The sequence below is a fragment of the Pollachius pollachius genome (genome assembly GCF_949987615.1).
Source record: "Pollachius pollachius genome assembly, chromosome: 20".
Taxonomy (NCBI): domain Eukaryota; kingdom Metazoa; phylum Chordata; class Actinopteri; order Gadiformes; family Gadidae; genus Pollachius; species Pollachius pollachius.
In genome coordinates this window covers 8,313,554-8,340,045 of record NC_136953.1, presented here as the reverse complement: position 1 = coordinate 8,340,045, position 26,492 = coordinate 8,313,554, and the positions used below count along the sequence as shown (strand labels likewise).

General features: G+C 44.5%; 3 protein-coding genes across 3 annotated transcripts in view; 1 reads left to right on the top strand and 2 right to left on the bottom strand.

Moving 5' to 3' along the window:
- tkfc (triokinase/FMN cyclase) lies at positions 1 to 6,473 on the bottom strand. Its single transcript, XM_079758378.1, has 17 exons — positions 6,407 to 6,473; positions 5,589 to 5,778; positions 4,711 to 4,815; positions 4,250 to 4,437; positions 3,869 to 3,947; positions 3,675 to 3,764; positions 3,316 to 3,350; positions 3,118 to 3,202; positions 2,911 to 3,000; positions 2,638 to 2,754; positions 2,059 to 2,181; positions 1,789 to 1,926; positions 1,434 to 1,540; positions 1,023 to 1,129; positions 912 to 945; positions 727 to 819; positions 1 to 383 (listed from the first exon to the last, which is right to left on the bottom strand). The coding sequence occupies exons 1-17, from the start codon at positions 6,410 to 6,412 to the stop codon at positions 225 to 227; spliced, it is 1,746 nt and encodes a 581-aa protein (XP_079614504.1). The 5' UTR covers positions 6,413 to 6,473; the 3' UTR covers positions 1 to 224.
- Positions 6,474 to 6,642: 169 nt separating this feature from the next.
- On the bottom strand, positions 6,643 to 8,602 carry LOC307090812 (uncharacterized protein). Its single transcript, XM_079757597.1, has 2 exons — positions 8,095 to 8,602; positions 6,643 to 7,898 (listed from the first exon to the last, which is right to left on the bottom strand). The coding sequence occupies exons 1-2, from the start codon at positions 8,543 to 8,545 to the stop codon at positions 7,345 to 7,347; spliced, it is 1,005 nt and encodes a 334-aa protein (XP_079613723.1). The 5' UTR covers positions 8,546 to 8,602; the 3' UTR covers positions 6,643 to 7,344.
- Positions 8,603 to 10,999: 2,397 nt separating this feature from the next.
- exoc6b (exocyst complex component 6B) overlaps positions 11,000 to 26,492 on the top strand; it is a 52,004-nt gene continuing 36,511 nt past the window's right edge. The window contains exons 1-6 of the mRNA XM_079757755.1: positions 11,000 to 11,156; positions 16,587 to 16,752; positions 23,934 to 23,981; positions 24,113 to 24,203; positions 24,300 to 24,345; positions 25,378 to 25,582. Of these exons, the coding sequence (XP_079613881.1) occupies positions 11,068 to 11,156; positions 16,587 to 16,752; positions 23,934 to 23,981; positions 24,113 to 24,203; positions 24,300 to 24,345; positions 25,378 to 25,582 (645 nt within the window). The 5' untranslated portion in view covers positions 11,000 to 11,067. The remainder of the gene's footprint in view (positions 11,157 to 16,586; positions 16,753 to 23,933; positions 23,982 to 24,112; positions 24,204 to 24,299; positions 24,346 to 25,377; positions 25,583 to 26,492) is intronic.

Genomic DNA, 26,492 nt, shown 5'->3' with positions numbered 1-26,492 from the left:
CACACCAATAATAATGTAGCAAAATTATTGATAACAAATTGATGTATATTTTGGGTTATTGTTTATGGGAAAAATACAAATTTATTACCTGTTAAATAGTCACATCATAGCCTAGTTTATATTACCATGTTATAAAGTCTATTACTATAATATAGTGATTTGTATTTGAACTATATTATTGGGCCTCAGTCTGTCCTATGGCTTGCCAGGGCCTGGTTGCTAAGTTACGACTGTTCCTCTAGCGACTCCAGCACGGCTCTCAAGATGGCGGCTACCGCCACGGCCCCAGGGTCAGGGAGGGTCACTCGCTCTGCGGCGATGTAGCTCGCCCGCCCTGCTCTCGCTGTGAGGTCACGGGTTGACTCCGCCCCCAACTCTGCTGCCTGACAACGAGGTACAAAGAGGGCGGGAAGAGAAATAGATCACACACATTATATGTAAGATCTACATACATTTAATTATGGTACATTACATGCACAAGTGTTCCTACTTGACTGTCCATGTTTTAAGCTGTAAATCACTTTTACAGCAACGGTGAAACAATGAATTTATATTTGAGTATTTTCAGAGGTCGTCATGCTCTATGGGTTCACTGTGGACTTTTGGATTCAAACCCAGAACCTTTCAGCTGTGAGTCAAACACCCTTATCACTGGACTGTGAGCACTGTGAAACAGTACTGTACTGTATTGTGTCTATGAATCTGTACTGTGCTGTGTCTCAGTACCTTAACAGCAGCCTGCAGTACTGCCATCTCACCACCAGAAGGAGCTGCTTTTACCTTCAGCAGCTCATCCACTGCTGGGCACAAGGCATCCAACTGATGAAGGCATACCAATAATCAGACTGACATTCAAACAGGTGTTTAGACAGACAGACAGACAGAGAGTTAATAATAAATAAAGCTTTCACCATGGTTCTGTCACCAGGCTCCGCCCCTCCGTACCTGGTTAACGCAGGACACAAAAAACGTGTTACACACACGTACACACACACCCACACTCTTTCTAACTGGTCTGGTACCTCATCATGGCCTGTGTCCCAGCATGCACTGCATTGGCCCAGGCCCCGGCATGGCTCAATCCCTCGGTCAAATGTCCTGCTGCCGCTGTAAGGAAGAGACTGTATATCTGTGTGTGTGTGTGTGTGTGTGTGTGTGTGTGTGTGTGTGTGTGTGTGTGTGTGTGTGTGTGTGTGTGCGGTGGGTGTGTGTATAAAAGAGTGTGACAGGGAAAGACAGTTATGCCACTGCATTGTAATTTGAACAACAATTTGAACGACAGTATGTCAATCTTGTAATGTCACAACATAACTATTTTAAGTATGTCAGGTTCCCACAAACTCTGTATTTTGTAGTTGTGTGTATGGTGGTTTTGGTCTGTCCCAGCCTCCAAAAAAAACCCTTCAAAAAGCTCAAACATTGTCATCACCTACCCCCCCTGAAGACCCGCCCATCTTCTCCTGCACCAATCCGGCCAGGACAGACAGCAGTTGCCCCGGGCAACCAGGCACCACATGAATGCAGATCCACTCCTGAATGGCTGTGAGTGAAAAGTTTAAATTTTGAGCTTTGAAACATACTTGCTCGATGCAAAGCATAGAGCATTTATGACATACTATGTAAGCACCATTCATCTCTGACTTTACATAAGCATTTAGCAGATACTTGTCTCAAAAGACACTTGACAAAACAATCTAGCAGTATAACCAGTTATGACAGGTTTACGTTCATCATATAGTGTGTGTTTGTGTTTGTGTGTGTGCGTGGGTGTTTGAGTGTGTGTCTCACCTCGGGCAGCCTGTGCATGTGTGTTGCCACAGTCTCCGTCCCCAGATGCCCGATCGAGAGCGTTGAGTTCCTCCTGTCTGTCCAGCAGGGCGGAGCTTATCCTCTGTAGCGCTGAACGCATCACAGGACTCAGCGGCCCTGGGGAACAAAACAAACATACCCAAAGTGAAGAAGTTGCTAATGCTCATTCTGAAAGTGATGGACAACAAAGGGTCTAAGAACGTAATAAAATCCATGACCTAACATAGAACACATTATGATCACTCCTACCTTCAGAGTGGGCGTCGCCCTCCTGGGCCCACGTGCGCAATGCAGGGGGCTCCTTGGTGTACTGACGTGCACTCACACACACACTGCTGAGGTTGGGCCATGCGGGAGCGCTCGTCTTGGCATCTGCAGTAACCAGGAACGTAACCAGGAACACAGTGGGTGTGTGTGAGAATATACAGTACAACCCATCTTCAACCCACACTGAGTGAGTCAATGAAGCTCCCTCAAGATCACTTGGTCTAGTTTTTGCTTATTGAGTACATTTGGTATAAATTATAATGTGTCATTCCATTTGATAATCACGTTTAAGAGATTATCAAATGGAGTGGATTTAAAATATATATATATATTTTTTAATATATATTTTTAAATAATCGCGATTGTTTGACAGCCCTAATCTTTATTCATCTCTCTCTCTCTCTCTCTAGATATATAGACGTGCAAGGCTGTGTGTGTGTGTGTGTGTGTGTGTGTGTGTGTGTGTGTGTGTGTGTGTGTGTGTGTGTGTGTGTGTGTGTGTGTGTGTGTGTGTGTGTGTGTGTGTGTGTGTGTGTGTGTGTGTGTAAGGGTATGTGTTACCAAACAGTTTGAGAACTTCAGGGTCGACCCTCATCAGGGAGAGGGAGACTCCGGCCATCTCCAGCGATGTCATAAACGACCCTGACATCACCCTGGCAACCACCACTCCGCGGGCCTCTGTAACCATGGAGACCCCCCATCACATGGCCCACTGATTTCACTCACCTGGTGTTGTTATTCATTTGTCAAAGCGGCCCACCATGTCTTCAATAATCAAGTAACTACGTGCGCGTACACACACACACACACACACACACACACACACACACTTACCCAGTGTAGAGAGTGCAGCTCTTGTGACCACAGCCATCTCTAAACAGGACAGAGCTCCAAGATTGTTGACACACAGAACCACACTGTCCCCTAGAGAGAGAGAGAGAGAGAGAAGTTATAACACACACACACACATATGAACAATGTCCCCTGTAGAGAAGGGTTATAACACATACCGACACACGTATAGAAACACAGGTGACTTACCAGAGTTGAGCAGCAGATGTGATTGGCTGCTGGGGTTGGTCATGTGATCTATCATTGTGTTCACCACCTGGTCTGCACACGCCACCTAAAGATCACAGCATATGGCATACATATTATATCATAATATATTATATATTTATATTTTGATATAATATATTGTTAAAAATAGATATCCTCCTAACAAACATAAATGCCGACCTTTAACCTCTGGATTCCGGGCTCACCATGGATACCTGAAAGAACCACATAGCTGTCAATCAAAGTTGCAACACTCTCTTCCTCCGCTCTCAATTCCTCTCTCCATCTCTTGTTCCTTCTTTTTCTTATTATCTATTGCCCTGGATAAGGTACATTGCTTACAATATTTAACAATTTTACAGGAAAAATAGCAATGTAGGCCTAGAAAAATATAAAATATTTTAAAAGATATATTTACAAAAATAGTTAAAACAACAATTAAATAAACCTGTCTCTCTCTCTCTCTCTCTCTCTCTCTCTCTCTCTCTCTCTCTCTCTCTCTCTCTCTCTCTCTCTCTCTCTCAGTGTATGTCTCTCACCCAGGCCCAGCTCCATGTCTCCGGGGGGAAGCTGAAAGGAGGGCAGACATCCTGGAACACTGCAGGGAGAGAGAGTGACCCCCAGACTACCTGCAAACACACGTACAGTAAATAGCAACACCTTCTCTATGATCCAGTATTTTAATGGCGGCTGAATACACTATAAATGAGGAAATGGTGACAGGAAGACTCACCAATCCCTTTCAGCACCTCTGTCACCTTGGCAACAATCTTGTCCAATGGGCAGCCTTCTTCTGCCAGGGCCCCTGCCAACTGCACACACACACATTAACACACACATATACAAACTTTACTTAACGATAGGCGACTACATTAATTCACTTAACGGATGTTGTCATCTAAAGTGACGGCTGACATAAGAATCAATATTGGAGCAGATACAAAAAAAAAAAGTGCTGAGCAACCTAAATTCTAAAAATAAAACAACTGCAGAAATTAAAATGCAAGGTGGGTTGAATAGGGTTTTTAGCCACACTATCTCTACAGGTAAATATACGGGTACACATGTATCAATAAAGACGTGTCCCTTGCTTAATGTAAAACACTTTGTTGACCTTGTGTACGAACACGGTACCACACAGGCCCCGCCTCCCAGCCTTGCCGGGGCGCTCAAAGGCGCAGTCGTCGGCGACGATCACCATAGCCACGGAGACGCCGCGGTTACGGGCCTGTTCAGCGGCCAGGCCGAAGTTAAGGCGGTCTCCGGTGTAGTTCTTCACGATGAGAAGGACCCCCGACGCTCCTGCAGAGGGCCACAACCACAACCCTTACTGGTAAACATAGTGCTTACCCTTTACATAGAAGTATCCTGCCTAGGTACACTCTCATATATACTGTATACGCCAGTGCTTGTTGTTATGATTCTGCCTCTGACCTACCCAAAAGGCACTACTTTAATTGAACTCATCTTGGCAATCTTTATAAAGTAAAGAGGATGTGTCACACAACATATAGCAGTTCAATGACCACGCACCCACACCACACACAAACACCTGCACACACACACAGGCCGTACCTGCGTTGTGGAGGTGGAGGATGGCAGCCAGGATGCTGGTCGGAGGAGGGGAGGCGAACACACCCCCGGCAACCGCTGCGGACAGCATCCCTGTACCAATGTAACCTGGACAGAGAGACATAGACACACATTGAGAGAGAGCGAGAGTGTCGTGGAAATATCAATCATATCTATAATATGCAATTATATTAATCTCGTTTATATAATTACTATTCACATTAAAAGGAATTGTATACATTCTCCCTGTACGTATAGAGATACCTCCCTTCCTCTCTCTGACAGAGCTATTAAGACTGTTGTCATTTGCCTTTGCCATTGTAGCCACGAAGTCTGAAACTCAGGCCAAGCCAATTGTCTTCTTTGTTGTGTAGACTCCTTAAACTGTGTTGCAGCCTTGCTTGCAGACTTGCAGACATGTCCACTTTCCTCAGTTTATTGCAGTTTAACTTGTCCTCTCCCGCCAATCCTAAACTCTCCACGATGGTCCCTCGCGCTCACCTTTGTATTATCTACCCACAAACGTTTCCCTGGAAGAATCTTGTTCACCCATTGTCTACAAAAGAATGTATCCTTTGTAACTTTGATGCCTGTACTTTCCCAGGATCATGCTCTATAATTAAATCAAATATTTCGCTGGCCGACGTGTCCTATTAATACGTTTATTTTCATAAGAGTGTGAGTCAGAGAGGAAGAGAGAGAGGCCTGTGCCAACATTACCTGGAGCGAAAGACATAGACGCGAACTGAGAGAGACACACACACACACACACACACACACTCTCTGATAGAGAGACATAGAGACACACTAACAGGATTACAGAAGGTATACAGGCAGACAGGTGAAGAGCCAAACAGACAGGTGAAAGACAGAACCCCTACCTGCGTGCGCTGGCTCGTGGCCGGACCCCCCTCCAGAGACCAGACCCACCCTCCCATTGAGGTGTTGCAGGTCAGACCGCACCACAACCCGTAGACCCCTCAGCAGACAGAGACCACCGGCGGACCGCACCAGACCACACAGAGCCTCGTCCACACACAGCTCTGCACTGTTCAACAGCTTCCTCTGGGCCTGGGAGAGAGACAGGTACGTGGAGACAGAAAGACCCAAAGATGGGGGGCCTGATCATCATGGAGACATCAGGCCCCAAGGTTCATGGAATATTTCTGAAATATTATAGGCTAAATGACCCAGGACAAATGGTCAGAATTTATAAAGTACACAGAACCATTTCTATATGTCCTCTACGCCTTTACGATTGTGGTCAACATCACTCAATAACGAGATTTTTGGTTGGGACTAAACGTGAGGTTTATGGTGAAAGCAGGGTTACTTTCTGCATCATAAGTAGCGCGTTCCCCTACTGGATGCGTAAGGTATTGTAAGCGTAACATTCTCTACTGCAGGCTACAGCGAGATCAGTGTTTATGCTCCGCTTCCCCTAAGCCCTAACCCATAACAATTACTGCAGGTCACTTTGGGTAAAGACTTAATGATTATAGTACCTAATATGCCAATAGTAAATAGAGACAAGACTAACAGTAATTTAATACAACTCGACTGATGTTTATCCGTTAGCTCGAAATCGACCATTGAACTACGTATGGATTAACTGGATTAGTGAACATCGCTACGTGTCAGCGCTTACTTCAACACTCCAGCCCTCGTGTGCTCTGTTGTAGTGCTAAATAATGATTACCTCCATTTTTCAACGCTTGTCGCTTTTTTATCTTCCCTTCCGAGTCGGACTTGCATGTGAACTCTTGAACCTCTCTGCAGGCGTAGCCACGCCCACTTGAGAGTTGTAAATAAAACGGGTCCAAAATCGTTGATACAAATTGAAACCATCGGTGTATAGATTTTTTTTATTTGTACAAACAATTTATCTAGTAAAATGTTAATAGGATTTGATTATTCACCCCGTTTCCTTTTTGCATCACTAAAGGCTTTGTGACTTTTAAATGAGCATTATATGAGCAAACATGCGATTCTTTTTTTGGTTTCAAAGGGGTTTCGACCTTGGGAAGAACTAGTTATTGTCGAGGGAATTTTTAAGGGCTCCTCAATGATGAAAAATCTAAATTTCATAATAAGGCAACTTTTGAGGCATAGTGGTTACTTGTTTTGGCCTGAGATGCTCGATATGAATAGCTTATACATTTCCAATATTTTCAAAAGATGCATCGAAGAAATCGGACAACAAATTAGTCTTCAGACAACGTATTTTATCTATCAAGTGAAAAAAAGAGTGAAAAATAGAAAATGGCAGAGTACAGTATTATCCCCATGTTTATAGATATAACACAGGTGTCATATTGAACAACAAGTGTTGCATTTGTGCATTTATCTCAAAACGTTATTCATCCCATGACATAACTCATGGTACTGTACATCACTTAAAATAGCATAAAATAGAGAACTGTAAAACCAAAAACAAACTAGCAACGAACAGATGTGGAGAAAGGTACTACACGGTTTAACGGCCTTGTGTCTATGTGTAACCACGATAACCAGCAGACATGAATAGCCCAGCCCGGCTCAGCTCGGCTGAAATTGACGGACGGTCTCATCTTGGAGCATTTCACATGAGCCTCATCCATACGGCGCTGTGCAGCCACTCTTCCTCCTCTGCTCCACCTACTCCTGCAACAGCTGAAGCTGGTCTGGGCCCCAGGTGTTGTTTACCGAGGGCAGGGGTGGAGGTTGCGTGGCCGGCATCTGCTGGGCCTGGGTCATTTGTCGGAGTGTCGAGGTCAAGTCCTTAAGAACCGCCATCTCCTCCCTCCGTTGCCTGTTCTCGCGCTCCTGCTCCTCTCTGCGGAGCCGCTCCATGAACTCCCGCTCCTCGAGCAGCCGGAGCCGTTCTTGGCTCCAGGAGTTGTTCACCGAGGGAAGGGGTGGAGGCTGCGCGTCCGCCACCTGCTGCTGGGCTTGGGCCATTTGCCGGAGTATAGAGGTCATGTCCTGAAGAACGGCCATCTCCTCTCTGTGGCGACGGTCCTCCCGCTCCTGCTGCTCTCGCCGCCACCGCTCCTCGTACTCCCGCTCCTCGAGCAGCCGGAGCCGCTCTCGCTCGTGGAAGTCCTTGTCCATATCGTTGAAGACGCGCCTCACCTCTGCGGATTGCCTTTCCAAGTTTGTCTTGTTCCTCGACTTCTTCCTAGGTGGTTCTTCATCAGGAACGGTCCATTCTGTAAGATAAGATAGGCTTTAATCATCATGCAGCCTACATGGTCATTTATACACTCGCAGTAGGTGGTGAGCACACTAAAACACATGCAGGGGGTGAAGCTACATAATCCATAACTTATGTTTTGCTCTTTATAATGCAACTATCTAGGCTACACGAGTAAAATAACGGCATTAAATGGTCCAATATAATCGTACCTGTACTACAACCCGAATCCTTGATCGACAGATCAGCTACTGAAGGCTTCTCGTCATTGTCGCTGCTTGGTGGTTCGGGGGTACTCGGGGAGGAGGCCTCCTCCGTGCTTCTGGAGGTGGACGCCATTTCCTGGCTCAAGCCCAAAGCCACAGGTCTCGGCGAGTGACTCGATCCCCATATGGCCTCGCACAAACCTAAATAGCACCATGTTTCATCGCCGTTTCCACCACGGCCTTTACGGTCGACGAACGTTTGGTATTGCTTTTTAAGAGCTTTCAATTTGGTGTTTACCTGAGCCTTGGTTCGGATTATCCCTTTTTCGCGTAGGCCTTTCGTAATTTGGTCATAAACAACAGAGTCTCTTGCCGTTCCTACTATTTGTCTGGAGATTTCAGCCTTTGCCCTTACCCTCAGAAGTTGACGAATCTCTTCGTCTTGCCAATGAACCATTATTGTTGTTGTCTTTTGTTCTTCTTCACGCTTCGTATTCTCCCGGCTTCGTGCCAGTCGCATGATAGAAACGTCATCGATATGTCAGCAACACGCCCACTCGCTCCTTGTGAATTCTCTGGCTCTTAAATTCTAGGTAAACTCAGGAGGGTGCGGATTCAGTCATTTCCACGCATAGAGGCCAACCGGGGATTATCCACCGAATGGTCGGCTTTCGGTACGCTTAGTAGACTTGACCGTTGTGATTTGTTTTACATGTGTGAAAGGTCTATAAGAGGCCAATTCGAGAAAATTCCACCTGTTTTTAATAGGACCCCCAAGGATGACAAATCAAGTCATCAAATTTCAGAAAAAACTGTGTTGCATTCATGCATTTATCCAAGCATCTTTATTATTTAACATAACTCAATGGAACTGGAAATCACTTCAAATAAAACCATATTTTTTTGTGAATAAGATACAGGGTCCCTATCCTCTGGCACAGAGGGTTGGGGACTCGACCTTCCCCCAGATGGGAAGGTCAAGAGTTGGATAAGAGTTGGATGGGCTTGGTGGAATGTCATACCCAGCCTGGATCCGACACTTGATGTTGTGGGCCTCAGCGTCCAACGCTCGCCCTTTGGCACCTTTAGATCCACCGCTTGCTACCATCATGTCTAGCTCCCTGGGGACACATCCCAACCATCCTTCGGGCTCAGATGCCTGCACCTACTCTTGGAACATAGCCCCCCTCCCCCCTCTTGCAGCATGGTTCTGGGCTACATCCGAGGCCTGCTCCTCCCATCAGTCCTGTCTCTCATCCAAGACTCAGCGACCACTAGTATTTCTAAACTTATTTTACACTACAGCCCGCAGGGTTCTCACACATTTATAGTTTAAGAATTGAGGATAATTTAAAAGTTACTCAATCACAAAATACAAGGTTCAAGATCAAGAATCAAAGGTTTTTATTTGTCACATATTCATACAGGATGTGCAGTGAAATGTTTGTGTGTGACATACTCTGTATTTTTATACAATATAATTTTTGGAGAAACTAAAATGTTATGGCTGCAATCAAGTCATAGCATGGATCAAAAGCTACGGATCACAAGCGATGTTTATGAAACGGTAGCTAATATGAAGGGACCTCAACCGTCACAAATTATCTTCCACTAGCATGTAAACATGCACTTACACAAAATAAGGAGAGACTTACTGAGGAAACTCACTAAATTACTTTTAATTATTTTGTAATATAGTGTGTATTACTATATATAATATAGTGACTTTTATTTTAGCTACATTAATGAACCTCAATCTGTCCAATGGCTGGCCAGGACCTGTTTCTAGGTTACGACTGTCCCTCTAGCAACCAAAACTCTGCTGCCTTGCAACAAGGGAGCAGAAAGAAATAGGACACACATTATATTATGTTTAAGTTAAACACACATTAAATTATAGCATGTCACACAGAAGTTCCTACTTAATGTTGCCTACGTTGACTGTGGAATTTTGGACTTGGACTCAGAACCTTTCAGCTGGGAGTCAAACATCCTAAACACTGGACTATCCACTACTAACCTGTTGATGGTATTTAAAAATGTAGATGACTGTTTTCTCTGTGTAACAGTACTGTACTATATTGTGTCTATAAATCAGTACTGTACCTTAACAGCATCCTGCGGTACTGGCCTCTTACCACCAGAGGGTGTGCTGTTACCTTCAGCAGTTAATTCACTGCTGGGCACAAGGAATGATCCAACTGATAAAGAGGCACAAAGATAATCAGACTGACAGGCAGACTGAATAGTATAAGCTGTCTTTCAGCATTGTTTTTCACCAGGCTCCAGGTACGGACCCCCGTACCTGGACACAGAACAGACATTATACAATCGCCCTACAATACATCCTCCTCACGGATGACAAATCAGGTAGGCTACATTAATTAATTAATACCTTTTTTGCAAACTATGATGATTGAGATTGACTGAGATGTATAATGCCACATCATTGTATACAATCAAGAAATATCTAATCTTATTTGATATTAGCAACAATCAATATATAAAATAAATAAAAATACAATATAAATATGCCCTATTCAGGGTTCCCAATCAGGTTCTAGATGCCTCTCTGTGAGAGTCTTTCCAGACATTTGTTGTTTACCTTCCCAGGTCAAGTCAATAATTGCAATGTTCTTTGCTTAGGGTGCCTGTGTTGGTCAGTTATACTTTGTTTTTACCGTCACAATTTTAAAAAGCGCTAGACAAAGAACCACTGTCGTTGAATGATACCCCTGGATTATTGTCTTAAAGTCCCAGTTTTTGCTAGCTTTGTTTGAAGGAACACATCGCCACCTGCCGTACCCGAAGATGTTATACATGTGATAAACTTTTTTTTTTTGACTAGAGAGAGAAAGAGAGCGAGCGAGCGACCGAGGCCCCGCCCGGCCGTACTGCGTGTGGACGAGTAATGGAGCACCTCCCTGTGTGTGTGTAGCTCGGAGCGACTTGGTCCCCCAGGTCGCATCAACACCCGGGATGTCGAGCGTAGAAACCGCCGCGGAGCACGAGCGGATCCTACGAGAGATCGAAAGCACCGACACCAACTGTATCGGGCCTACCCTCCGGTAAGACCGGGGAGAATAATCACTAACACTCGGGCTGTCAGCCGGTTTGTTACCAGACTGACAGAATGAGGCTAGCTGTTAGCCTAACAAGTTAGCCGCTCCTTGCGGCTCCAAACTACAAGTGTTGTTCCAGCCTTGCTAATGTCCCGCTAACAACAATAATAATAGTTACTTGTTACCCCCAAGTACTGTTGTTGGAGTTGGTTACGTTTGACGATTTTGATGCGTGAGGGGAGCTGGTCTGTCTTGTTGTGGTGAGCAGGCTGGAAGTTAAGTGAACTTCTCCCTGAACTCCAGTGCACTGAGTGTTTGGAGTAACTCATCAGGGGAAGTGAAGCTTAGAGGCTGCAGTGGTTAGCAAAAACGGTCAAGCTTACTACTTGTTTCGGGAAAAGGTGATTTGTTTGACAGTGGACGTGAAATGAAACCAAACACTCTAACGATCACTCCTAGCCTCTGACCGTGTTGTGTTCGTGACGTCACACAGGGTCCCCGTAGACCTCTTCATGACGTCACGCAGCATCTCTCAGCTGATGGAATGTATGAGCCCGACACATATAAGTCAATGCAAAGCACTTAAAGAATTATTATTTTGTGTGTGTGTGTGTGTGTGTGTGTGTGTGTGTGTCTTGTATCAACTCTAACCAAAACAACAACTTTTTGTCTGGTGTTGTTTTTAATTGCTTTTAAATAGTTGTTGAAGAGTGAAGTCACAAACTCGCAACACAGCAAGACGATTCAGTGAGGGCCAAGATCTAAGTCATCATTATCAGTTCTAAACAGTTGTTACATTGTGTAGTGGTAGCAGGAAGCATCTTCACACCAATTTCAATGTGCTGTCCTTGGATAGGAAACAAGAGGCTGTTTGTGTATGGTTATCTCTCTCTCTCTCTCTCTCTCTCTCTCTCTCTCTCTCTCTCTCTCTCTCTCTCTCTCTCTCTCTCTCTCTCTCTCTCTCTCTCCAGCTGTTGATGTTGTTTATAAGACTGTGTGTGTGTGTGTGTGTGTGTGTCATTTAAGCATAAATGTGTATTGGTTCAATCCCCTACATCCGCAGACTACCTGTCGGCATCCTGGAGCAAGTGTACCATTACTCCTACTGGGGCCTCCCATCTCTGTACTGTCCCACCTCTACCTTCTCCTTCAAGTGTACACTAACCCCACGGTTTCAGCTCAGCAACCTAGTTGTCTTGGGTCGTTTTGTATGAGCGTCATAATGAGGGATTTTGTATATGAAAATGCCCTTGTGGTGGGCATTTTCCTATTGATTTTGATTGTTGACCTATACATGTTCAAGAATCATCGCCCTCTATCAGACTCGAACACCAGAATCAACCAAAAATACTTGGATAAAGTGTGTATTAAATTATACATATTAATGATAAGAATCTGATTAGAATCAGGCTTTGTTTCAGTCCTCTACCCGGCTGCTATCTCTCCTCCTTCAGCTTTTCAACTCTGGATTTAGTCTACAGTATTTCCCTCCCTCACTGTCAGACATCCTCCTCACCCCCCTCACTCACACCTTCCTCACTCCCCTCCCTCTTTCCTCACCTCTCCCCCTCCCTACAGCGATGTCACCGCTCAGGTCTGTCACTTTCTCGTGTGAATACTATTTATACCCTGGTCACCTGCTGCTGAGCCTGCATGTCTGCCTGTCTTTCTGTCTGACCCCTTATCTAACTGCCTGCCTGCCTGTCTCTCTAATGGTTCTTTAGATAACTAGTATTTTCAAACCAAAGCAGTATGTTTTTATTTTTTCATCATGCCTGATAAGTTTTGTTGGGTGAATGTGGAGCAACCAACCTGTTAAGACAGGCAGGGTGTGTGTGTGTGTGTGTGTGTGTGTGTGTGTGTGTGTGTGTGTGTGTGTGTGTGTGTGCGAGCGCACCTTACGCAGGGAACAGAGAGCTTCCCTGTCATTAATGCCTAGCCACACAAACACACTCCTCAGTCTGTGTGATGCGGTACGAGACGTTATTTTGCCAGCTGTCATAAAGTCTGTGTGTGTGTCCAAAGCTAGCCTGATGACTCAGCAGGGTGTGTTCCACTGGCTTGTGTACTCACTCTCTCTCTCCCTCTCTCTCTCTCACAAACAGCTTCCCAATGAGATGTTGAGATACTGAAACTTGTAGACTGAGGGAGGACTTTAAGAGGTTACAGTACAGTGCTTACTGCTACTATCCGACTGGACTACTACCCAATTTGTTTTGCATAATTTACTCCACCCAATCAAAAACCATGCAGGGCAAATCAAATAAAGGTGGAGGTGGTACAGTAGACCTGCCCACACACTTCCTGATTGGATGAGCTGTAGAAGCTCTCTTCAGAGTTGTATTGTGAAATATTTAATTGCCAGAATTCCTATAACATCTTAAAATGCATGTATTTTCTTCAGTTGAGGCCAAGTGTTGAAATAGATTGTTGTCCAACGTTGATGATGTCATCAGAAGAGACGATGAAAGAAGAATGCGGACAAGCAGCTCTCTCAATTTCCTAAATCGATTCGATTTCGACTCATATGGTTCTGAATCGATTAATCACGATTCGATTTGATTTGATTCAATCTGCTCTTAAATAATGAAAGTGGCTCAACTGTGTTACAAAATACAAATGTACTTTATTTTTTCTCTTCATCTTAAACAACAGGTTTTAAGTGCAAACTTGTAAATTGGACAGGTTAAACTTGAGCTGTAAACAAAACTGTCTCAAAGTCTCAAAAGTGCAATTTTGAAATTAGAAAGGAATTGAAAGTGAAAGTGTACTTGAACTACAACATTCCATTACTGCAAATTGCATTAAGGCATTGTTTATTAAAGTGCCCTACTCTCTGTCTTTCTCTCTCTTCTCTCAATTTATGTTTCTCTCTTTTTCTCTCTCTCCCTCTCTTTCTATTTATCTCTTCTGCTCTCTTTCTCTCTTCATCTCTTCCTCTCTCTCTTTCTTCGTCTCTATTTCTCTCTCTTCCTCTCTTTCTCTCTTCCTCTCTATTTCTCTCTCTACCCCTCTTTCTCTCCCTTTGTCTCTATTTCTCTCTCTTCCTCTCTATTTCTCTCTTCCTCTCTATTTCTCTCTCTTCCTCTCTATTTCTGTCTCTTCCTCTCTATTTCCCTCTCTTCCTCTCTATTTCTCTCTCTTCCTCTCTATTTCTCTCTCTTCTTCTCTACATCTGTCTTCCTCTCTATTTCTCTCTCTTCCTCTCTATTTCTCTCTCTTCCTCTCTATTTCTCTCTCTTCCTCTCTATTTCTCTGTCTCTTCCTCTCTATTTCTCTCTTCCTCTCTATTTCCCTCTCTCTTCCTCTCTATTTCTCTCTCTTCCTCTCTATTTCTCTCTCTTTCTCTCTATTTCTCTCTCCCTCTCTATTTCCCTCTCTTCCTCTCTATTTCTCTCTCTTCCTCTCTATTTCTCTCTCTTCCTTTCTATTTCTCTCTCTTCCTCTCTATTTCTCTCTCTTCCTCTCTATTTCTCTCTTCAGTTCAAAGGGCTTCGTTGTATTTCGCTGCAGCAACAAAACGTACAATGGATACAGAAGTGACATTCAAACGCAAACATAAACTCCTCAAGGCATCCTTTTAATGTTTTAAATGTTTTGGCGTGTGCCTGTGTTCCTCTCTGCTGCTGTATTTATGTTTTTGTGTGTAAAGGAAGCTGTTGGCGTCAGTCTGGCTCTATTGTAAAGGTTGGTCATTTCTTTGTCAACAAGAGGAAGGCCATATTCAGGTGTGTGTGTGTGTGTGTGTGTGTGTGTGTGTGTGTGTGTGTGTGTGTGTGTGTGTGTGTGTGTGTGTGTGTGTGTGTGTGTGTGTGTGTGTGTGTGTGTGTACGGCACTCACAGCGTCATTGGAAAGAAAAGCACACAGGAACACACACTCAATATTCCACAACAAATCAAACCCGCACCACTTATCTTCGATGTGTGTGTGTGTGTGTGTGTGTGTGTGTGTGTGTGTGTGTGTGTGTGTGTGTGGGTGAGGTCCAGCCTTCTCTAATGTGTCACCAGGGCAATGTGGTGTTATTCTCAGTGTAGGTTCACAGCAGTCTCTCTGTGTGTGTCCAAGTGTTTCAACAGAGTCTCCCTGCCAGCTGCAACACGTCCACCGCAGAGCTCTTTGACATACCCGTCGTTATTAAAGTACTTCTGGATTGCGCTCTCTCTTTGTCTCTCTCTGTTGAGCTAATATCAGACGTATCCCCTGTCTTGGTTCACCACCTTTCAACTTTTGTGTAAGAGTAACAATAAGAGCAAGAGAGCCCTTCTCCAAAGCAGCTCCCACTAGAAGACTGGTTGTATTGGGCAGTTCTGAGTACAACCATTAGAATAATGTTGTTGTACTGGCAAGCTCCCCTGTATAACCAGTATAATACTGTGGTCATACATTGGGAAGCTCCCAGTATAAACAGTAGAGGACTGTGGTGGTTGTACTGGGCAGCTCTATTGTATACCTGTCACATCCCCTACTGGACTTGTGCTGTACCCACAGTTATTTCATTTTTAAACCACAGTGACTTCAGATAGAGACATTTATGAGCAGGTAGGGATTAGAGGCATGTTTCTCTCTACAGAATAGACTGTAGTAGACATTTGGTTTCCAATCGCTCTCTCTAGGTCTGTAATATAGTTATTATTCTTCCCAGTCAGTGTATAAGTCTCTCCATCTCTCGCTCTCGCTCTCTCTCTCTAGCATAGTCTCTCTCTCTCTCTTTCTCTCTCTAACATAGTCTCTCTCTCTCTCTCTCTCTCTCTCTCTCTCTCTCTCTCTCTCTCTCTCTAACATAGTCTCTCTCTCTAACATAGTCTCTCTCTCTCTCTCTTTCTCTCTCTAACATAGTCTCTCTCTCTCTCTCTCTCTCTCTCTCTCTCTCTTTCTCTCTCTCTCTCTCTCTCTCTCTCTCTCTCTCTCTCTCTCTCTCTCTCTCTCTCTCTCTAACATAGTCTCCCTCTCCCCAGCTCTGTGTATATTATAGTCTCTCTCCCTCCTGGTCTATAACACAGTCTCTCTCCATAGGTCAGTGTATAACATAGTCTCTCTCCCTCCTGGTCCATAACACAGTCTCTCTCCCTTCTGGTCCATAACACAGTCTCTCTCCCTCCTGGTCCATAACACAGTCTCTCTCCCTCCTGGTCTCTAACACAGTCTCTCTCCCTCCTGGTCCATAACACAGTCTCTCTCCCTCCTGGTCTCTAACATAGTCTCTCTCCCTTCTGGTCCATAACACAGTCTCTCTCCCTCCTGGTCCATAACACAGTCTCTCTCCCTCCTGGTCTCTAACACAGTCTCTCTCCCTCCTGGTCCATAACACAGTCTCTCTCCCTCCTGGTCTCTAACATAGTCTCTCTCCCTCCTGGTCCATAACACAGTCTCTCTCCCTCCTGGTCCATAGCACAGTCTCTCTCCCTCCTGGTCCATAACACAGTCTCTGTCCCCAGGTCGGTGTACGATGGAGAGGAGCACGGTGTGTTCATGGGGAAGCTGGACGGGAGGATCCGGAGCCATGACCGGGACATTGAGAGGATGTGTAACCACCACTTCCAGGGCTTCGTGGACTCAATCACTGAGCTGCTCAAAGTCCGCGGAGAGGCACACAAACTCAAGGTGAGGGAGGTGTGTGTGTGTGTGTGTGTGTGTGTGTGTGTGTGTGTGTGTGTGTGTGTGTGTGTGTGTGTGTGTGTGTGTGTGTGTGTAAGGGCCATTTTGGGCGTCAAATATTAATACAAGAATAAAAACAAATATCTCTATACTGTATATACATTTTCAACTTTTCAATATAAATGAACGATTCAAATGATTGTTTTGGCCATCGTAAGCGAATCTCGCCCTTATCGCCTGGGCCTGCTCGTATTTTATAACGGAATGTGCTTGTAACGTCACGCCTGATGAACAAGAAAGTTTGAATGCACGTTAAAAAACGATCAGCCGGGGAAGCAAATAATGCAGCGTATTCCTATGATGTAAAAGCCAATTTTAGTTTATTTTCAATTTGTAAAGGTGTGTTATTTTTAGTGCTATATCTATAAGTAAGGAAACGTTTTGAATAATACTTAATATGTTTTAGTTTTGCGTTTAGTCAGTTTGCGTTGTCTATTGTTGTTTTACGACCGATTAATGCCGTAACTTGTGGTTCTGCGCATGACTGTTAGAGTAAAGTTACTATGTTGGTTTTTTGAGAACGGAGAAGTTGGTAGGTGTGGATCGAAATAAGTTTTTCGTCGTCGTCGTCGTGTTTCCATGGCATGTTCTATTGGATGAACATGTAAAAGCAAAAGGGATCATAACTTTGAACATCTATTCGGTATTGGACCGAAGAACATGTAAACTTGGATTACCTGATGTTTTTGTTTTTTTTGGATAAATAAACCCCGCACAAGTTATCCTGCTTCCTCGGGAGTTCTATGGGTTCTTTTGGAATAAGATTGGATACGACACACGCGTCAAAGCATCGAATTACAACAACCTACAAACTATATGGCCTTTATGGTTAGTCGGCCATAACATTAAGTCAAAAACTTTCGAAATGGACAGATGGTGTTTGGATAACGAGCCCGAGAGATCAGGCTAATTTCTGGAGCCGTTGGATAGCGCACCTGACTACTTTGGATTGCCGACAGTGATCAAAGAAGAAATAAGGAGTATAAAGCGCTAAATTGACAGTGGATACATTGTTACCTTTTATGGCTGGACGTTGGCTGTTTCACGTTAGTTCCTGATTCCAGTATCCTTAAAAGAGCAACTGCCGTGAGCTGTTTGGGGCTGGCTACGTCATGGCTGAGCCAGCCAACGGCGAAGCGGTTGCAAATGGTGCAGTTGCGGATGATGACCAAAAGAGGGCGGTCGAAGACACAGAAAAAACTGTGAGTGGAAAGTTGCATGACTGTATTAATGCAAGAAGAGGAAGATTAAGGCAATTTACTGGAAAGTCTAACAGAGTTGAAGAGTTAATGGAAAATGGCCTTAACTTGGAGGAAGTTAAAGACAGGATGGAATATTTCAAAACACTTTTTGAGGATTTCAAGAAATGTAACACTGCAGTTCTGCTTCATCTTAATGAGGATGAAAAGAGTGTCGATCAGGATGATTGGTACGAACCTAAAGCAGATAAATTTCAGAGCTTTATCAAAGCAGCTGATGTGTGGATTAAGGATGTTGAACTTACTCAAGCATGTGAAGTTTGGAGTTGCTCATATGGACAGTGTTTCTATTGTGACACGTTCCAGTATTTCCAAGTCTGGCAGTGGACGTTCCAATGCGTCATCAGCGTCGTCTGCACGCTTAAAGGAAGAAGCTAAGCGCGAAGCTCTGGAAGCCAAGGCGGCTGGGCTTAAGCAAAAACAAGCGTTAGAATTAAAGGAGGCTCAGCTCAAAGCAGAGCAGGAGGAGTTGAAAATTAAAACGGCTTTGGCTATGTCTAATGCTAAAATCAAGATTTACGAAGAATATGACGCCCAGGAAAAGGGTGATATCACATACGAGTATGCCAACACGCCACGCACTCCTGCAGAGCAGCAAGCAGAAAATAGTTCCCCAGCCAAAACATTGGATGTAAAGCTGCCAGTCAAGTCCTATGCGTTCGCTGGAGCTAGACCAAAGTTGCTAAAGGCGGACAATACTTACCAATCAGCCAGCGGGTTTCCGCAGCAACAAGGTAGCGCTGCAAATGACATCTGCAACGTCATGAAGCAGCAGAACGATATCACAGAGCTGCTTGTAAAAAGTCAGCAGTTGGCTCGCCTGCCACAGCGGGATGTTCCTGTGTTCAGTGGCGACCCACTTGACTTCAGATCCTTTCTGAAAGCGTTCCAGCACACAGTGGACTCAAGATCTGACAACAGTGCAGATAAGTTGTACTTTTTAGAGCAATATACAAAAGGTGAGCCACAAGACCTCGTAAAGGGCTGTCAGCACATGCCTGCTGACCATGGTTACCAGCAAGCCATGGACCTGTTGGAGGATCGCTATGGCAACCCACTGAAAATCGCCACTGCGCTATTGGAAAAGGTGTTTAAGTGGCCGCAAATAAAGTCAGAGGATGCAAAGGCACTCAACAACTTTTCAGTTTTCCTTCTGAGTTGCTGTCACGCCTTGCAGGATATGGATTATATGGACGAGCTTGATAACCCCACCAACATGAGAGTTATCGTCTCTAAGTTGCCCTACAAGTACAGAAAAAAGTGGAGGTCGCAAGCCTTTGAAATTCAGGAAAGGAGTCGGTGGAGAGTGAGATTCAATGACCTCGTTGCCTTTGTAGACAAGCAGGCTAAGATCGCCACAGACCCTCTCTTTGGAGATTTACAAGGCACCTCAACTGAAAAGAAAGAACAAACAGAGTTTCTGGAGGGAAGAAGGCAAGAAAGGCTAAAATGAAGCAGCTTTGCTACTAATGTAGCTGCATCAAAACAGGGAAAACAGGGCGAAAACGACCATTCAAAAGGGAATGCAATTGGAACACCAATCTATGCTACTCTCAATAAGCCATGTTTGTTCTGCAAAAAGAATCATACACTAGTGGAGTGCCATGGTATTTCAGAAAAACCACATAAGGAAAAGCTGGATTTCATCAAGAAGGCTGGTCTCTGCTTTGGATGCCTAGTTAAAGGGCATGTAAGTAAGGACTGTAAAAGGAGAATGACATGTCAGGTATGTTCACAAAAACATCCGAGCATGCTGCACATTCAAAGAAAGGATGCTGTTTCCCAACAGGCAGGTGCAGAAAGTCAGGAGGAGGCTTTTTCAGAACAAACAGTAGTTTCAAGCGCACTTGTAAGTCTAAATCAGAAGAAAATTGCCTGTGATGGGGCCGGAGACAAGTGTGTTCTTGCTATTCTTCCAGTCTATGTCAAGGCAAAGAGGGGTAGCAAAGTTGTGCAAACGTATGCATTTGTTGACCCTGGGAGCTCTGCTACGTTTTGCACAGATTCCTTGGCAAGGCAGCTGAATCTTCAGGGAAAGAGTACTGAGCTCGTCTTAACTACAATGAGTTCAACTAAACATGTGAAAAGTTGCCTTCTCAGAGACTTGGAGGTCAGTGGACTTCAGGAAGATAACTTCATCGACTTGCCAAAGGTTTTCACCCAAAAAGGCATCCCGGTAACAAAGGAGCATATTCCGTCACAGGAGGACGTGGGAAAGTGGCCATATCTTCAGGGAGTGAAGTTGCCGTGCATTGATGCTGAAATAGGGCTTCTTATAGGTAATAATGTTCATGAAGCCTTTGAGCCATGGAATGTTATTCACAGCCAAGACAGCGGCCCATATGCTGTGAAAACTGTTCTTGGTTGGACCGTTAATGGCCCGCTTAGAGAACACAGAGACAGTGAGTTAGACGACAGTGAACAGCACCAGGTCACAGTCAACAGGATTTCCCTAGAGCCAATTGAAGGGCCGTCAGTCTTAAAGGTTCCAGACGTTCAATGTTCAGAAACGATCGACTTGGAGAAGCTTTCTGAGGATGATGATGAGGTGAGGAAGGCTGTCATCGTGCACCGCACTGCAGTCACCGAAGGCTCTGATACTTTGGACAGGTTAATGAACCACTATTCTAGCTGGCATTGTTTAAAAGGAGCTATAGCATGGATGCTCCGACTCAGAGAAAATCTGCTGCTTTTGAGCAAAAGGCGTCAAGAGTTGGAGGTTGCAGTTTCCCAGGATGATACTGGCTCAAGCAAACAAGTGGATAATAAGAAAAGCAAGATGCAACAGTATAAGTTGTCATTGAACAAAGGGCCACTTACAGTGGAGAACTTGAACAAAGCAGAATTGGAGATCATCAGTTACTGCCAACGCCGCAGGTTCAAGACAGAAATCTCAGTACTGGAACAAGAGAAATGGCTAGTGAAAGCGAACAGCCCAATCCGTAAGCTGGACCCAGTGCTACAAAATGGCATTCTGAGAGTCGGGGGTCGCCTCAGTAAGTCAGCGATGCCTAGGAATCAAAACATCCCATTATCATGCCAAATGACGTGCATCCCACAATGCTGCTCCTGCGGGACATACATGAGAAGATTGGACATGCTGGGAGAAACTTTATGCTTTCTCGCCTACGCCAGAAATTCTGGGTCCCAGCAGCTAACTCAGCAGTGAGAAAACTCATATCCAGGTGTGTCACATGCAGAAGATTGCAAGCAAAGGCTTTTGGGCAAAAAATGACTTACCACCAGATAGACTGCTAGCAGACAAACCACCTTTCACCAATGTAGGCGTGGACTATTTCGGGCCTATGGAAGTCAAAAGATGTCGTAGTATCGTTAAAAGATACGGCGTGCTGTTTACCTGTTTGACAACCCGTGCCATGCACCTTGAGGTCTCTCACACACTAGACACAGACTCCTGCCTCAACGCTCTCCGTCGCTTCTTGTGCAGGAGAGGTCAAGTTTCAATCATGAGGTCGGACAACGGCACCAACCTAGTCAATGCAGACAAAGATTTGCGGGCAGCTATGAAGCATTGGAATCAAGCCAAAATACAAGATGCTTTGGCACAAAAGGGTATCCAGTGGATTTTCAACCCGCCTGCCGGTCCACACTTCGGAGGAGTATGGGAGAGGCAAGTAAGATCTGTAAAAAAAATCATAAAGTCAGTGTTGCACGAGCAAACAATAGATGATGAATGCCTACAGACACTGCTATGCGAGGTCGAGAGCATACTTAATGACAGGCCACTGACTACATCCTCGGGAGATCCAAATGATCTGGAAGCGCTGACACCAAATCATCTGCTGTTACTAAAGAAACAGCCCTTGCTTCCCCCAGGACTTTTTAGCAAAGATGACAACTACTCTAGACGCAGATGGAGGTAGACTCAGTATCTTGCTGATCTGTTTTGGAAGAGGTGGGTGCGCGAGTACCTGCCCAGCATACAGGAACGCAAAAAATGGTTTAAAGTCAAACAAAATCTTGTGCCAGGAGACATAGTGATGATCCTGGATGAAAACGCACCCTGGAGCTCTTGGCTTCTGGGAAGAGTGGTGCAAACCACATCAGACGTTAAAGGGCTTGTTCGTCGGGTGCGGGTCAAAACCAAGTCCAGTACATTGGAAAGGCCTGTGGATAAGCTTTGCCTTATATTATAAACGGACAATTGATTGTTTAGGGAGTTAGGCATATTTCTGCCTCATATGCAAATGTAAAATTATGCAAGGAGAATGGTGTATCACATATCACTGCGTTTGTGTAATTTTGAATTTTTCAATTTGTAAAATGGCTCTTGCTGTTTATGTTGCATTTTGTATAATTATAAGTCCTCTTGCCTTATAATTATAGGGGCCGGAAATGTAAGAGCCAATTTTAGTTTATTTTCAATTTGTAAAGGTGTGTTATTTTTAGTGCTATATCTATAAGTAAGGAAACGTTTTGAATAATACTTAATATGTTTTAGTTTTGCGTTTAGTCAGTTTGCGTTGTCTATTGTTGTTTTACGACCGATTAATGCCGTAACTTGTGGTTCTGCGCATGACTGTTAGAGTAAAGTTACTATGTTGGTTTTTTGAGAACGGAGAAGTTGGTAGGTGTGGATCGAAATAAGTTTTTCGTCGTCGTCGTCGTCGTCGTGTTTCCATGGCATGTTCTATTGGATGAACATGTAAAAGCAAAAGGGATCATAACTTTGAACATCTATTCGGTATTGGACCGAGGAACATGTAAACTTGGATTACCTGATTTTTTTGTTTTTTTTGGATAAATAAACCCCGCACAAGTTATCCTGCTTCCTCGTGAGTTCTATGGGTTCTTTTGGAATAAGATTGGATACGACACACGCGTCAAAGCATCGAATTACAACAACCTACAAACTATATGGCCTTTATGGTTAGTCGGCCATAACATATGATAATCGAGGAACAATAATACTCAACAGTCTATCTATCTCCTAACAGTCTCTTTACAGTCATGTGAAGACGGGCTTAATGCTCAGTCCTTTCACCAACATTACCTATGTATTAAGAGGATTCAATTATACTGGAGTTTTACTTTTAGTTGAGTTTAGTTTAATTCGATCAAATTGATTCACAACATTAGATACATACATACATAAGTTAAAAACACACACAAAAAAAAGACAAAAGTTTTCATCTAAATTTATACATTGATATTTCTTATCAAAAGTAGTGATCGAAAGGTGTAGGTTGAAGCAGCTGCTTATTGCACCTTATTGTAAGTATTATTTTTAATATTTATTGTAATAATTATAGTAAAGCAACCTATATTCAAGTACCGGGGTGCAACTTAATATTTGCTTATCGTGTGTCTGCTATCCATATTAATGATTAATAAATATAACTGAAATCACGTTGTATGTGATACAGTCACATTCACCTCAATGATGATTTATTATTTTTTTTGCCACGTAAAGAAATCCCAAGCTACATTTATATTTGATGTAAAATGGCCTTTCAACGGGAGTCAACACTCCATCACTGCGATCTGGTGTAATGTGTGTATGAAGATAAAAGTGTTGTCTTCATACACACTTATTATTTAAACGCCCACCACGCCATCATCTCTATGTCAAAGGGCCACCTCTAAAAACCCGCCACCATCTGTGTTTTTAATAAAACATCAAAATCTAGTCCATTCTTAGACTGGCTGATCGACCCATGATGCATCTGGGTGGACACTCCCACTTGGGATGTCACTTTTATAGGTCAACATTAAAATTGATTGTAATGGCTAATTAACAACACAGCTGGTTGTGAAAAGGGTCCCTTTTAATTGATGACCAGTCAGAACACAGGTTGAGTCAATCACTCCTGCTCCAATATTCTCTAATCCATACCCCACCTCCAGAGTCAGGTGACGGAGACAGACCGACGCCTCCAGCAAGATGGGAAAGGGGTGAGTTGATTGGCTAATGGATGTTGCTATTAAACCAATCAGGTGACTGCACCAGAGAACCAAATGAAGAAACCTCAAAATGTCTCTCTCTCTGTTTCTGTCTCTGTCTATGCATCACTGTTTCTATTCAGCTGATGGCTTCTATGGAGGAACTAAGACAATGTCGCATACAGCAGAAAAATATTGCTAGCACCGTAGACAAGCTACAAATGTGTCTACCTGGTAATACCACCAACATACACGCACCCCACACACATTTAAATGCGCACGCAATGTTACTGTCACACTCATACAGAAACTTATTTGTTCATTTTCCAGTTCTGGAGATGTACAGCAAACTACAGGAGCAGATGGAGGCCAAAAGGTGTGTGTGTGTGTGTGTGTTTTGATGAAGGATGAATAATAACTTGGTGGAGGTCATAGAGTTCGGTTTGACCACTAGGGGGAGCCAAAGCACTATGAGTTCTTGTAGTTCAGTGACTTGAACTTGGTAGAAACTAGAGGTCTTCACAGGTCTACCCGAGCCGGCCTGGGCCCAGCACAGGTTAGGGTCCACATGTTATTATCATCAACTGGGACGGGTCGGTTCCCATTCTAGTGCCTGAATGGGAACCGACTGACTACCATTATTGTAATATCAGAGTGGATCAGTTGCTACTTACTCAGTTACTTACATGATGATGAGGCTGACCATTGGGATCAGATAACAAGTGCGGAAAATAAGGGGACGATTCCAAAGTAGCACGAATTACGGTGAAGGAAGCGTTGAGCAGCGCCAGTGAGTGGAGTCAGAGTGGAGGAAAGGCCCACGCTACAGGTAAAGGGTATTACGTGTGGCGGATGTTGATGCTGGGCACGCACCAGACCACTTAACAAATTTACGCCTCGTGCCCACTGCACCGTCCGTTGACGGATCCCCATTGACTTTGAATGGGGACGGACGCGCAATGCATTGTGGATCCGTCGTATGCGTATGCAAATTTAAGCACTGTGACACTACTCGGGCTCTGACGACCCTGGAAAGCTCCCCCATCCGTCAGCCACGCCTTCCGACGTCCGTTGACGGACGGTGCAGTGGGCACGAGGCGTTAGAAAAACAGGAGAGACCACACACCCGACAAGAGATAAAGTTACTAATAATATTTAACAGCACACCATACACAAACCAATGTCCAAATTGGGGACCAAAACTGCTTATAAGTCATGCATATCAGGTGACAGGAGTGGGGCCCCGAAACCACAGGTTGGGTACCACTGTCTTTCTTATTGGGTTTACTCTCATTAAGTGTGTGTGTGTGTGTGTGTGTGTGTGTGTGTGTGTGTGTGTGTGTGTGTGTGTGTGTGTGTGTGTGTGTGTGTGTGTGTGTGTGTGTGTGTGTGTGTGTGTGTGTGTCAGGTACTACCCAGCCCTGAGGACCCTGGGCCAGCTGGAGCAGACCTATCTGCCCCGAGCCGGACAGTACCGGTTCTGTGGTCTGATGGCGGACAACACCCCTCTACTCCGCTCGCAAATCAGAGACACGGCCATGACCCACCTCCGAGACTTCCTCGAGAGTATCCGCAAGCACTCTGACAGGCTGGGGGAGACCGCCATAAAACAGGTAATACACACACACACACACACACACACTCACACTCTCACAGACACACACACACACACACACACTGTGTTTTGGTGTAGCTCTCCTGCCGGCCTCTAGGTGTCAGCAGAACCATTCAGTCTCTAACCATCAGTAGCCTTCACTAAAATTACTGGGACCACTTCGACTGGGATCTCAAATCTTAAAACTCTGCTTTACGTCTGACTTCCCTCCTCTGTCTTTTACTCTACCAATCCTTCTCTCTCTCCCTCCCTCTCTTCCTCCAAAATAAGGATTCTGTGAACAGCATCCCAGATGTAAAAATACATAGAAGAGAGAGAGAGAGAGAGAGAGAGAGAGAGAGAGCATTACGTCTGAGAGGAAAAGAGGACCTACAATGGACCCATTGTCTGCTGCCCAATGGCGGGAGGGATACTGGAGGAGGAGTAGGAGGGAGGAATGGTAAGAGGTTAAATGTGGAGGGAGAGAGAGATCGATGGAGGGAGAGATGGACAGAATCAGATATCGAAAACAGAGGGAGAGATGGAGAGAGAAAGATGGCGGGAGGCATAGAGATGGAGTGAGAGAGAAGAAGGTCGAGGGTAAGAGGCAGAGCAGCAGGCAGAGTGTGGCAGGAAATCCATCCATCATATGTATCAAGAGTTGTGACAGGGAGGAGAGGTGTTGTCATGGCGAGAGGAGATGTATATCTTTGTAGAGGACTCTCTCTCTCAATCTCTCTTTTCATCTCTCCTTCTGTCACTTTTTTTTTTACTCCTTCTGTTTTCCTGTGATTCTCTCCCTTAATCCCCTCTCTGTGGTTCCAGCAGGACACACACACACACACACACACACACATGCAGAGGCCCATATGCACATATACGAGAACGCCCGTACACACTGGCGCACACTCTCTAATCGGAAACAGATT